The sequence below is a fragment of the Myxine glutinosa genome, chromosome 11, assembly GCF_964187855.1.
Source record: "Myxine glutinosa chromosome 11, kmMyxGlut1.1, whole genome shotgun sequence".
NCBI lineage: Eukaryota > Metazoa > Chordata > Myxini > Myxiniformes > Myxinidae > Myxine > Myxine glutinosa.
The window spans coordinates 61,463,292-61,477,238 of record NC_136271.1 but is presented as its reverse complement, the minus strand read 5'-3'; the positions used below and the strand labels follow the sequence as shown (position 1 = coordinate 61,477,238).

General features: G+C 43.1%; 1 protein-coding gene across 1 annotated transcript in view; it reads left to right on the top strand.

The window, feature by feature from the left end:
* LOC137413534 (uncharacterized) overlaps positions 1-13,152 on the top strand; it is a 108,698-nt gene extending 95,546 nt beyond the window's left edge. The window contains exons 10-12 of the mRNA XM_078786275.1: positions 1,535-1,704; positions 12,576-12,719; positions 13,030-13,152. Coding sequence (XP_078642401.1) covers positions 1,535-1,704; positions 12,576-12,719; positions 13,030-13,152 — 437 coding nt within the window. The remainder of the gene's footprint in view (positions 1-1,534; positions 1,705-12,575; positions 12,720-13,029) is intronic.
* The last annotated feature ends 795 nt before the right edge of the window (positions 13,153-13,947 follow it).

Genomic DNA, 13,947 nt, shown 5'->3' with positions numbered 1-13,947 from the left:
CATCTCGTCTCTTGCACACAACATAACAAAACATGTTATGTGTATATACACACATGTAAATAGTATTCAGACCCCTTCACTTTTTTCACAATTTGTTATGTTGCAGCCTTATGCTGAAATCGTTTAAATTCATTTTTTCCCTCATCAATCTACACTCAATACCCCATAATGACAAAGAGAAAACAGGATTTTAGAAAGTTTTGCAAATTTATTAAAAAGAAAAAACTGAAATATCACATTGGCATAAGTATTCATACCCTATGCTATGACACTTGAAATTTAGATCAGGTGCTTCCCATTTCTCTTGATCATCTTTGAGATGTTTCTACACCTTGATTGGAGGAAACCTGTGGTAAATTCAATTGATTGGACATGATTTGGAAAGGCACACACCTGTCTATATAAGGTCTCACAGATGACAATGCATATCAGAGCAAAAACCAAGCCATGACGTCGAAGGAACTGCCTGCAGAGCTCAGAGACAGTATTGTGTCGAGGCACAGATCTGGGGAAGCCTACAAAAAAATCTCTGCTGCATTGAAGGTTCCCAAGAGCACAGTGGCCTCCATAATTCTTAAATGGAAGAAATTTGGAACAACCAGGACTCTTCCTAGAGCTGGCCGCCCGGCCAAACTGAGCAATCGGGGGAGAAGGGCCTTGGTAAGAGAGGTGACCAAGACCCCGATGGTCACTCTGGCTGAGCTTCAGAGATCCTGTGTGGAGATGGCAGAAACTTCCAGAAGGACAACCATCACTGCAACACTCCACCGATCTGGGCTTTATGGCAGAGTGGCCAGACTTCTCTTTCCTTAATATGAATGAATGAATGAGTGAATGAATGAATGATCGTTTTTTTAAGGCCATTTTCCCCACTAGAGCAGGGGTTAGCCTTGCGGGTCCCATGACAATCATGGTTCCCTGTTTGAGGCAATGTTTTTATGGCCGGATGCCCTTCCTGACGCCAACCCTTAGTCGCCTCTTACGATGTGCTGGGATACGGTGTACCTATTCTAAATCAGGGTACACACCGTGATCATTAATCCCAGCAAGCTGGTACTCAATTTGCCGACCTCGGAAGGATGACAGGCTGAGGCAACTCCCCTTCGCGTTAATTCAGCGATCGACCAGGATTCGAACCCAGGATCCGAGGATCCTAAGCCGGCACCCTAACCGCTAAGCCAACACCAGGGATATTTCCTTAATATGAATATTTATTTTCCAAACCTCTTTCCCTTTCCTCTCTTTCTCCTCCCACACTTTCTCTCCTGTCCTCTCTGCTTGTCTTTTTTCATAAATTCTCTTTATTGTCTGTGATTATATAGATGGTTACTAATCTGTTTGAACAGCAAAAACTAAAATGAAGCTGACTGGAGACCATTTATTTCACACCTTTGATTAGAATGGGGGATTGAATCTGACCACAAAGACAACCAATAAGACACATTATTATTTCACTGCACCTGATGAGTGGATGACCTTTGCTCACCTCAGATGTGTTTAGGCTTTGCTGTCTCATGTAATTCACTTCGAGCAGCAGGAGCCAAGACCAACCTGGATCCCCTGAATGTCGTCCTGGTGGCTGTGCGCCATGGAAACCATGCAATGGTGCAGCTCCTTCTCGAGCACGGTGCTGATGCCAACTGTTATGTTCTTGTGAACACAACTCGCTTCCCATCCGCCATTCAGAACGCGCTGCGTGACAAGGTCAGGCGCATTGCACGGCAAGCTGTCCTGCAGCGCAAAACACTGAGCACCCACTCAAAAGATACTCCAAATCACTGCATATGATCATCGCAATAATCTCTCAAAATCATGTCTCATAATTGCTGTCTGTTTTTATATGTTGTTCTGCAATCAAAAATTGACCAGCCTGATTAACCTTGAAAATATTTATGTGCTACAGCAGGGCAATGTAGTACATAGTCACATTGTCATTGTCACATGTAATACAGTAGCCTGTAAAAGTATTCACCTCCTCCAAAAGTTTCACATTTTGATGTCACCTGAGCTTATTTCATGATGTTTTCAAATCAAACTTAATATAGGCTTCACAAACTACTCCAAAGTGATAAGCTAGAAAATATAGATAAAATGTGAATAAGTTAGATTAACACAGACCAGTGCCGTATATTAACAGAGTCTGGCCAGCCTTTGATCTGCTCAACTACCGCCGTGATTGGTCGAGCCCGCGTCACGTGGTTTACAGGCGCCATTTTGCATACCACCTCAGCCGAGCAGCTTTCCCGCTGCACCCATTCTGTGCCATTGCTTCGTATCGTTGCATATTTCATTTGAGTAATATTTCAATAAAATCAACCAATATGGTGTGTTGTGCCGCTTGGGGATGTTCTGTTAGACCAGGACAAGGTCGTATAATGCACAGATTTCCTCGAGACAAGGAACGAAGTGCTATTTGGGCGGTTAAAATACGCCGAGTTGGATGGAATCCATCACCTTACTCATATTTATGTTCGCTAAATGAAATCGCTTAATATATATTGGTTTCAAATCAAAAGTGACATGACACGTGTGTATTAGGTCTCTGGTGAGCTTAACATTTATTTAGTCAACCATATATATATATTGTTACGGATCTCTCCGTCGGCCTGTTTCCCCTTAAAAAGGGGGGATCAATCCCCTTGTCCGCGACTGACCGACGTGAGTCCTGGGGGTCCCAACGCTCCTCCCGGTCAGGAGCAGCCAGGGTATTTGGTCTACAAAAAGTCCCAAGGACCTGAGTGCCACTCCTGACCGTGAGCAGGGGAGGGACTCCCGCTCGAACCCCGGTTTGAGATGTTATAATTGCCGAGCGGTGTTAGCAACACGACGTTCGAGCCCTTACCAAAGACTAAACCCGATCCTGGAACGTTGGCCGAAATCGCGCCACAGGTTTTCAATGAGGGAAATCACAAAAACGACCGGACTAGCATGAAGAAGAAGAACGAAGGTAGGAAATACAAATGGGATTTATTACTAATATTTACACAAATCAAAGGAACCAAGGAAGGAGGAAGAATAAGAAAATAAAGACAGAAGGAGTAAGAAGACACAGTGCAAATACTAGCTTACCTATAAACAGTCTTACTTAAACCCCAGGACAACACAGAAGACGGACGAACAATCAGACTTACATGGGGGATGATGATAGGGATGAATGGCTGGAAGGAGAGGAAGGTTCAGGTGGGATGGTAGGACGACCGGGCCGGGAGCGAGCAGCCGCCGGCTCTCCGCCCTCTGGTTCACACCGCCGGGATACTCCCAGCAACGCGTTGGAGCCCGTTGTGGCAAGGCTGGTTGGAAACAGTGTCTCCCTCACTCGTACTCCCGCAGGTTGCATGTCTCTCTTCACCAACTCAAGCACCTTCCTTACAGCAACTGCCTTCCTGCTCCCTCGCTCCTTTGACCCCCTCAATCTTCTGCTGAACTCTTACGCACTTTCGGTGGACTGCCAACTCTGACGCCCCTCTCTCTTTCACAAATGGCTTGCTGTTTCTCTCCCTTTCACAAATGGCTTGTTGTCTCTCTTTCTTTTACAAATGGCTTGCGCGTGCGCTTATATTGTGCCTGGGGCGATCAAGCCGCCGGCCTCCAGGATACGCCTATCGGTGAGCTCGCCTCGGCCTTGATTGGTCGCGAGGGCTCACCGATCCCGCCCCTAGAGGAGGCGTTGGCAAGGCCACGCCTTGTTCCTGGCGCTGGGATGACTCCTCCCACCTTCTGCTCCGAGATGACCTCGTGCGTAATGGACGGCGAATGCAGTTGGCAATGCGAATTGCGATGGTGATGTCATTAACCCCACCCAAAGTTACTGGTGCTTCAAAGATGCCATGGGGGCTTCGGAGGGACCTAATCTTATTTCATTTGATGCCATGCAGAGTCGACTATTGGGAAACACAGCCTTAAACTACATAGAATAAGGAGATAACTATAAGAGAGGGATATATGATTTGCTACGTGTATGTATATGGCTTAACTAGGAGGACGACCTTTGACCTTTACACACAAAACGGAGATATTTACAAGAATTCATTACACTTACAACAATACAAAACCACAACAATTCCCAAATCCACAACAATATTATACATATTCCCTGTAACATTTTTCGTGTACATATGCAGTGTATAGGGTATATATATATAAGGGATTATGTATAAATAAATAAAAACCACCGTTCAGAGGCCATTTTTCCCCGCAAAGCGGGGGTTGGCCTTTTCGGGGACCGTGGTTGTTGTTGTTTTTTTTGGTCCCCTTTTTGAAGCAATGTTTTACGGCCGGATGCCCTTCCTGCCGCCAACCCTGTTTGTCGCCTTTTACGACAAACAGGGAATTACCAGTGAACTGGTCCTCAATTTGCCGACCTCGGAAGGATGACAGGCTGAGTCAACCCCCCTGGCGTTAATTCAGCGATTATGCTGAATGAAGGGATTATGTATAATAACTGAAAATCAGGTATTATACATAATCCCTTATTATACATATACCCTGTAACATGCACTGTTTATATATGCTTATATATCAGGAAATACTTGTTTATGACGCAATATTTGTCACTGTTTGTGTCAGTTTCCTGAGTAAAGTGTTCTTTGAAAACGTAATTTTTTGGGGGAAAATAATACTGTTTCCAAATACTATATTGCCAAAAAAAGCAGTTAATTTGGATTGTTTCAATAGATAGGACTCACTATTATTATTATTATTATTATTATTATTTTTTGTATACTGAATCGAGGCTCGTGAAAGAGCTAACATTAACTTCACAAACAAATCGACCAGACAAACAAAATACACAAAAAGAGGGAGCGGAAGACAAGATGGGGAGAAAAGGGGAAGCACACACACACACAACATCCGAGAGCAGGGAGATGTGTGGAAGGGAGAGGGCCCGGGGGGAGGAGGCGTGGGAAGGGGGGGGGGGGTCTGGGTGTAGGTTGATATGGAGCCCAAGCACACAGCCGTAAAACGCAACATACAAAATAAATGAATTATTATTATTATTATTATTATAAAGTTACGACCGGAGAGCATGGCAGCAAAAGTATGGCAATGCGAGCGCTTGTCAAGAAATTGAAATAGGATATATGTATATACACGTACACATTTGATATATATATCTATTTTATCTGAATATATCACCAAGGTTATAATGTTTAATGGCAGATTTCTTCAAGAATAACAAATAAACAATGTACCTCTGAGTCTGTTTACTTTTTTATTGCTGATTATGGTGCGAGTCAAGTTATAACAACATTTGTGAACCCAAGCTAATGAATAAAATAATAGACATTGTACTTTCGTAGCATTATGGGAATATTGTATGTTACGTTTCTAGATAATAGATGAAAACTAGTATACAAGCTCCATTTTATCAAATTACAATTTCATGCCAAGAGAAATAAAATTTATCAGTATGCTGTTTCATTCATTCATATTCATTCATTCATTCATTCATTCATTCATGCTGTATGCAGCTGACAATAAATCGTGTGCCGCGACAGGCAAACAATTCGTGTGATTAAATGACGCCGCTTGCAGATTTTATTATTCCAATAACAAACAACACGTCACTTTAACTTGAATTAGTTGTTCCTCATTAAATCTGCGACCAAACAGTAATAACATCGATTCCCTCGTCACAGAACTACAGGATTGCCACAGCTGACATACATGTCGCAGTGCCAGCGTGCGAAGTTAGGTATGCAACATGGCGCCAGTATTTCAGTTGGCCAGACTCTCAATATACACGGCACTGACACAGACAATCGGATGATTCTCAGTTGCATGAGATTAAACTCCTTTGCCTACTTAAACCGAAATACATAACTTCAGTCGCAGATTATTTCTTTGAAAGGTTACAAAATAAGTGTAATAGGTTTCATCTGCATATAATCAGCGGTTTAATTAAAAAATTAAGCTCTCCCACTTATCTAAAGAGTTTTAAGGTGCAACTCACTGGATCAATCAACACGGCAAACATGAAGACCAAGGAGTTTTCCAAAGAAGTCAGGCATAAAATGGTGGAGAAACACCATTTAGGAGAGGGTTATAAGATGATCTCAAAGTCACTCATCCATTTTGGTGTGGGGAAATCCATCATTAAGAAGAGGAAGTCTTATCATACCACCCCAGACTCTACCCAGATCAGGTCGTGATCCAAACTCAGCAGCCAGGCAAGCAGGAAACTGGTTCGGGATATCACTGTAAATCTAACAAAGACTTTGAAAGATCTCCAAGGCTCTATGTCTGAGATGGGAGTCAGTGTTCATCAATCAAAAATATCCCATTTCCTTCACAAAGCTGGCCTACATGGCAAGAAATGAATTTTGATTTGGTCATGTTATTTGCAGGTACTGTATTCCTGACATGGAACCTCCTTCAATTATAACTGTGTTTAGTTTGATATCCTCAGTTATGAATAAAAAATATAAAAAAACCACCTTTAGAGGCCATTTTTCCCCGCAAGCGGGGGTTGGCCTTTTTCGGGAACTGTGGTTGTTGTTGTTTTTCGGTCCCCTTTTTGAAGCAATGTTTTACGGCCGGATGCCCTTCCTGACGCCAACCCTTTTTGCCGCCTTTAACGACAAGCAGGGAATTACCAGTGAACTGGTACTCAATTAGCCGACCTCGGAAGGATGACAGGCTGAGTCAACCCCCCTGGCGTTAATTCAGCGATTGACCGGGATTCTAACCCAGGATCCTAGGATCCTAAGCCGGCACCCTCGCCACTAGCCCAACACCAGGGACTGAGGATTCATCCTCAGTTATGAATAAAATAGGTAATTTGGAAAAATTGTTTCCATATAATTTGTAATTCATCTAAATGTGGCATTATTGTGAGGGGGTGAATTATTTTGCAAGCCACTATATACTGTATATCTACAGTCACATGAAAAAGTAAGTACACCCCATGTAAAGTTTTGACTTTTTCAACATATTTCAACATACAGCTATTTGATCTTCATTTCAACAATATTGATAACCACCGTTTAGAGGCCATTTTTCCCCGCAAAGCGGGGGTTGGCCTTTTCGGGGACCGTGGTAGTTGTTGTTTTTTTGGTCCCCTTTTTGAAGCAATGTTTTACGGCCGGATGCCCTTCCTGACGCCAACCCTTTTTGCCGCCTTTAATTACAAACAGGGAATTACCAGTGAACTGGAACTCAATTAGCCGACCTCGGAAGGATTCAACCCAATATTCCCAACCCAATTCCCAACCCAACCCAATATTGGGCAATAGAAGCCCAATATTCAACAATATTGATAGATAAAGGTGATATAATATAACAAATATCATGAAACATTTATATTTTGTAGTCCATTGTATAATTTAAATAAACATGTTAATATATCTCTATATATATTGTTACGTTTGTAGGGGGTAGGCAATACCTTAGCCCAGGTAGAATGCATAGGTAGTGTGCTCCGACTGTCATGAAGAAGAAGAAACCTCGATGTATCATCAGTAGAAAATGTGTGTAGACAGTATGTCGGGCAAGCTTGTATCTTCGTCCCCATGAGAGGGGTGGGGTTTGTTAATTAGCGAGGGATTATGGGTAAATTAATCCCCTGTATGTAATTGCCTCTGTAATCTTTTCCTGTGTTCCTTATGACACTGCACTACACACCATAATTAATGACACTAATAGACCGGGAGCAGGGACCTGACAAAAATGAGTTCATTCAACACACACTACATAAAAGGTTTGACACCATAGGTAGTTAGTATGGACCCTCTAGATCACAGCTAGGTAGGTAGTCGTCTCAAATTGTGGTAGCACTTTTTTTCTACAGGTCATTTTATAAACCGACATGTAAACGCCATGAAAAGCAATGATATTAAGGGGTAGGGGAAACATAATTTACTATTTCTTAACTTTTTTTAATCACAATGAAGTCATTTTGGTATCAATATGTGCCTAATGGAATGCTCTAACAGTCTGATGCAACTGTGTAGCAACACAATAGGTTTTGGATGAGGTATTAACCAAAATAGGGGGGAGGGAGTGACAAATAATGCTCCTTTTTGGTATCATTTTTTAGATAAAATTGTTGTTGATTTATCAACTATTTTACAGAAGTACGATTAGAAATAATATATATAATTTGCCTATATTCATTTGTAACTTATATACGACATCAACAAAGGCTGGAACCAAGGTTGATGATGTGCGGTACTGGTTGTTCTGCCAGAAGCAGAAAAAGAATGAAGGGGTTCCTCCAACTAATGACAGCCTTATTCAACACCTTAAACGAGCAAACTTTCAAGCATATGTCTGGAAGAATTCCCTTGATGCCATGCAACATTTAACACCCCCAGAATAGCATGGTTGGGAAGTACAGAATGACTCTCTGCAAGCAGTCCTAATGACTAAGGGATCCTGCACCAAGTGGACTTTTAGAATTAACACGCTGTGGATGCAAGACATGTAGTAGAGCAGACTAACCCTAACCCTAACAACTTAACGATTTGGGCTGTACTGAATCTTGTAAATGTATGGGAAATGAGGAATGTTGCAACCCCTTTTCATCCTTCCATGACTCAGAGTCTGAGGATGATGACTAATTAAACGGTAAACATAGGTAGTACTATTTTTAAGCACAACCTTTCTTATGGGGTTTATTTTGTGTTATACACCTGCACTCCAGATACATGTAAACTAGAGAAATGAATATCTTGTTACGATACAATGTATATTCATGAATTATCTCCATTATTATTGTTTTTGAAAACAAGATATGACCAAAGAAATGTATGGTCAGAACTTGTGTTTCACCAGCCTGGATGGGGTACTGTCTTCAATTAAGGTATACTTTGAGCTGCTTTTCTTGTGAATGCTAAAAGCTTCCTCATTTCAAGTGTACCATAGCAATACAAGCACTAGCAAAGTCATATTTAGGTAACATTTTATAAAGAAGCTTGTTGGTGAATGATTTCTTTCATCTGCACTATAAATATTCAGATCATGGCACTTGACTAATTATTCATGCATATATTTGCATACTTGTTAAGACTTTTGTAACTTGCTCAGTTCATCGTATACTTATGTTTGGGTCATACTGAAGCCAACATTTTCACAAGGAGAAGTGCTTGCGTTTGTTTTTAAAATTGGGAATATTAAAGCAATAATAAAGCAATAATAATATTAAGTTTTGAATTTTATATAAAATATGATGCCAAAAAGGAGCATTATTTGTCACTCCCTCCCCCCTATTTTGGTTAATACCTCCTCCAAAACCTATTCTGTTGCTATACAGTTGCATTAGACTGTTAGAGCATTCCATTAGGCACATATTGATACCAAAATGACTTCATTGTGATTTTAAAAAGTTAAGAAATAGCAAATTATGTTTCCCCTACCCCTTAATATTGTTGCGGTTCTGAGAAAGTGTACATATTTGATTAATAAACGTTAAAGGTTTTGCTCCCATAGTTAGTCCACATGCAACACGTAGGTCACCTGAGAACGTTAGTTATTTCATAGTATATGTGAGATAAGGCCATTTCCAATAGTGATACCTGCGTTGTGTAAAATAAATAAATGAGTAGGCCCCGTTCATTTTGCAGCCCACCCTCCAATCGACCTCGTTGGGCACCATCCAGTCTGCGCCCCATTCCCCATTGTGCACCATCCAGTCTGCGCCCTATTGCCCCTCGCATTGGGATGCTCAAACCAGCCAAATGCCACGAGGTAAGGCCTGGAAAAGGGGCGGAGTGTGAGGTCGGGGGTGTGGCCACGTCAAGCAGACGTCAAGGGCGGAGCCGGTAAGTCCCCAACAACCAACCAGGGCTCCGTGGGCATGGCCTAAGGGGCGTGGTGAGAACGTGGCTGGGAGATTCGAGAGGGTTCGCTGGGCGGCGCTATATAACCACGAGCACAAAGCCCTTCCGGAGGACTTGAGAGCATTTGCGCTTTGTGAGAAGACTGTCACGTTTGGCATTGGTGAAAGGACTCGCTTGGGGAACTTTGATTGTGCAAGGGCTCGAGGACTTCGTGTGGGAAAGCTCCATTGTTGAGGACTGGTTGGGAGAGGCACTGTTATACTGACTGATTGCAAGAACTCATTGAGGATTTGGCTTTGGGCTTGCTGGAAGCGCATATAAAGCGCCGGTATTTCTATTACGTACGTGGCCGTGAGCCGCACAGTAACCGCCAGCCCAGCTTACCGATCCCCCCCATATAATTGTCCGATCTGCGTCAACGACACGCGAGGACGCCGCCGGTTTGCTCAACCCTCTTCATCCTACCATCTTCTTCACGGCGAGTCGGGGACCGGAGCGAGCTGTGGACGCCATTCCTTGGACCATCGCCTGACCACCTACAAACCCCGTGTGAGTGAGTCTGAGAGTGTGACTGAGTGTGAAGCAGGCCCGTATCCAGGGATAAGTTAAGACTGTTATTAAGGCTGCACTGTGTGTACTTCTCCTTCTTCCTGTGTAAATAATTAATAAATCAATTGTTCTTCCTTTTTCCTCTTGATTCGACCATTTTAGTGATTTCTCCATTGGGTAAACGTGGCACGATTAGGAACCTCTCAAATCGGATTTGTTCCTGTTAACGGCCCGAATCGCGGCATTGGTGAAAGGAAAGCTCGCTATCCCTGAAAGCCCGCTATCTCGCTGAAAGCTCGCTATCGCTCGGCGTGTCCACTAAAACCGTGGTTCGGGCAGGGTTATTTCCTTGCTTCCTGGGAGGCGCTGGTAATTAGGTAATAGGAATAATTCGGCCTATCACCCTATTCAGCACTGACCGGAAGGAACGTCATAGCCCCGGATCGCGTCGGCTAGATAAAAGACAAGGGGATTAATCCCCCCTTGGTAAGGGGAAGGCCGACGTTTGAGATCCGCAACAATATCATTGCTTTTCCCGGCGTTTACATGTCGGTTTATAAAATGACCTGTAGAAAAACAGTGCAACCACAATTTGAGACTACCACTGACCTAGCAGTGATCTAAAGGGTCCATACTAACTACCAATGGTGTCAACCCTTTTATGTAGTGGGTGTTGAACAAACTCCTTAATCGAGGCCCCTATGAGGTTTAGGTCCCGGTCTATAAGTAAAAACCAACCGGAAACCAGGCATCGAACACTACCTCTGGTGCCGCAGCCGCTACATCACCACCTCAATCAAGCTGGGCCGTGGAGCCACGCCCCGAAGAGCAGTGATTGGTCCGGGATTTGATTGGCACAAGGACTGGTAGGATGGAACTCGCTGATAGGAGCGGACACGGAGACGTCGTGACATTACCACGGAGACGTCGTGACATTACCTCAGAGACGTCATTTTCTTCTTCTCGTTCTGGATCCCATAGCGAACATTCACATTTTGTGCTCTTGCGCAAGGAAGATTCATCATGAACAGTCGTGTCCTGACATTTTGTCTCTTTCATCTTCTTTTGCTTTCCTCGTGGCTTTTTCTCTTGTGTTGGGGTGCTCCGGAGGAGGGACATTCTTAAATAACGGGGAGATATACAGTGCGCTCTTGGGCGAGGGACGTTCATTGGGAGCAGCCACGATTTTTATCTCTCGGTTGCTGGATCCGGTGGTGAACGGTCGTGTTCCAACATCTTCATCATGATCGTGAGGAGGAACTGCGGACCGAGAACTGCGGTTTCCCGAGCAGAGATGAGTGGACGGGCGCGGCTTGTTCGCTTCTCGCATGGAGACAGGAGTGAGTGGAGCGCATGGCGAGGCCTAGTTCGTGCCCACAGAGTGCAGCCTTCAGTTTTCCGTGCTGAAGGCCTCGGACGATTTTTGGTGATTCCTGACGAGGTTCAAGAGCAGCTCAGAGCTACTGTATGTGCAACCCAGAGATTGGTAACTTCCAATGGGCATATCAGGCTGAAGAAGTGAAACCTAATGGGTGTAAGACTGTACATCACTGAAGGCCTCAGAGTTGCCTGCAGTGAGATAAGAAAGCAGTCCTCTACCACAGCCATACAGTCTGGTGTCAATCCTAAATACAGTCAAATAAAATTAAAAATCACCTGTTCTGCAGAAGTGACAGAAAGGGGCATCGCATCACGGACCAATCACGTGGAGGTGAAGCTGGCTATTCCAGCTGTATTTAGTTTGTAAATGTTAAAAATCTTGCAGTATCTTTTAAAGAAGATATTGTATGATAATACCCTGGCTATTTCCCTGTTTCAAATTATTAACACTACCTGCAGTAGATGGAACTACTCAAGTGTAGGTATGACACAGGCATGAATGATGAAGTGGGCTCCCAATCACATCTATGTCCTCTTATGGTAACTTTTTGGCATCGTTATGTATGTTTCTGCTCTCAAATGAGTTTAAACTCAGTGGATCCTCTTTTACAAGACACCTTGAACCACCCAGGCTGATATATTACTGAATCAAATATATGAATTGAAGAGTAATGCAAAAGCTTAAAAGTTATGAACCAATCACAGAACACTTAAGATTGACTCACATTTCTCTCAAATGGCAGTCAATATCAGGCTCATTTTGAATCAAGCGAGACTAATGACAGTTGACATGCTGTTGTGAGATTTGAATCAACAACTTTCAGAGGTGTCACTTTTTTGGGATGTCATTCTCGTGCCTATCTCCAGGTGCTATTGCGAATATTATTGAATGGAGGATACCAGGCTGAGGCTTGCTTTAAATGCTCCCACAATGATCCGCAAGCTGACTTGACAGCTGAGGAAGACTGCTGTCTGCCTGGCTGGTCATCTTCTGTTATATGTGACACAGAGGTATGGCAGATGCACACCTGTACTCTTAACTGCATGATAAGACCTTAAGGCCATGCTACACAAACAAATTACCAGCAGTTATTGGTACATCATTTGCTAAAAACTGCTGCATGGACCAAATGTGCAACTGATGCCAGTTCAAAATGTCTCCAACATGGTGAATCCCCTACACAATGGTGCTTCCTTCCATTTGTTTTCCCGAGATGGACGTTAAACTGGGTGTCACTTCTGCAGGAATTGGTCGGTGGACGTTAAAGATCCCACAGTGGCCTTGATCGCAAATGGTAGTCAAGATATCCCTGGCACCTAGAACAAGTTCCAAATTGCTGCTCTCACGACCACTGGGAAGGGAACAAAAAACACTCAGTGTAATCTTTGCAATGAGGTGGCTTTGGCAGCACTGAATCTGCCTTCTGTGGAGCACGAAAGTTAATTTGATGGGGCAAAATATCTTTTCAGCATATGAAAGAAAACATCAAAGCTTGAGGGTGCAGGGGCAAGGCTGTCAATCGAGTTCTCCGCCACAAGGGGTCGCCAATAATGCACTGCTGGTTATGATAGTCACCTACAGTATTAATTCTTTCTCCCATAGTTGAATGTGTAGAGATTTTAATTCGCCAGAGAATGCTGAAATATACCATCGCAGGCGTCCGATTTCTCTGCAGTCATGGCTGACACAGGCCGTGCGGCCACAATTCTCATTAAATGGAAGGTAATAGGATAGATTGTGGCATTGATAATTTGCAGGGCACCAGTGTTGTGATCAAATTTAACGGAATTTATTTTGCTGGAAGTTTTGCCCATTTATTTTATCACCGATCTACTTTAGCAACAGCCACAGCATAGTTACTGTTGTTGGTTGTCAACTTATTCAATAGCACTGTCGGTGGTTGAATTAGGCCATAATAGAACAGATTCATGTGACTGCGTTGGGATTTGCAAATGGGTCTTGAGCTTCAGTACCTCTGGATCGTTTTTTGTCACCACATCTGAGGAAGGACATACAGACTTGGCATTTAATATGGAATATTTTTTTTGTGGGGGTGAACTTACTATTAAAGATGTCTTAGAACCAAAAGTTCATTGGAATTATGTTGAAATTATTCTAGTTTTTGTTAATGTGACTTTTAAAAGAAACAAAAACCACATTTGACATTTCGAAACAAATAAATTGATCCTTGGAAGTGATGTAAACCGATATCGAACTCAATTCACGGACAGTACTGTG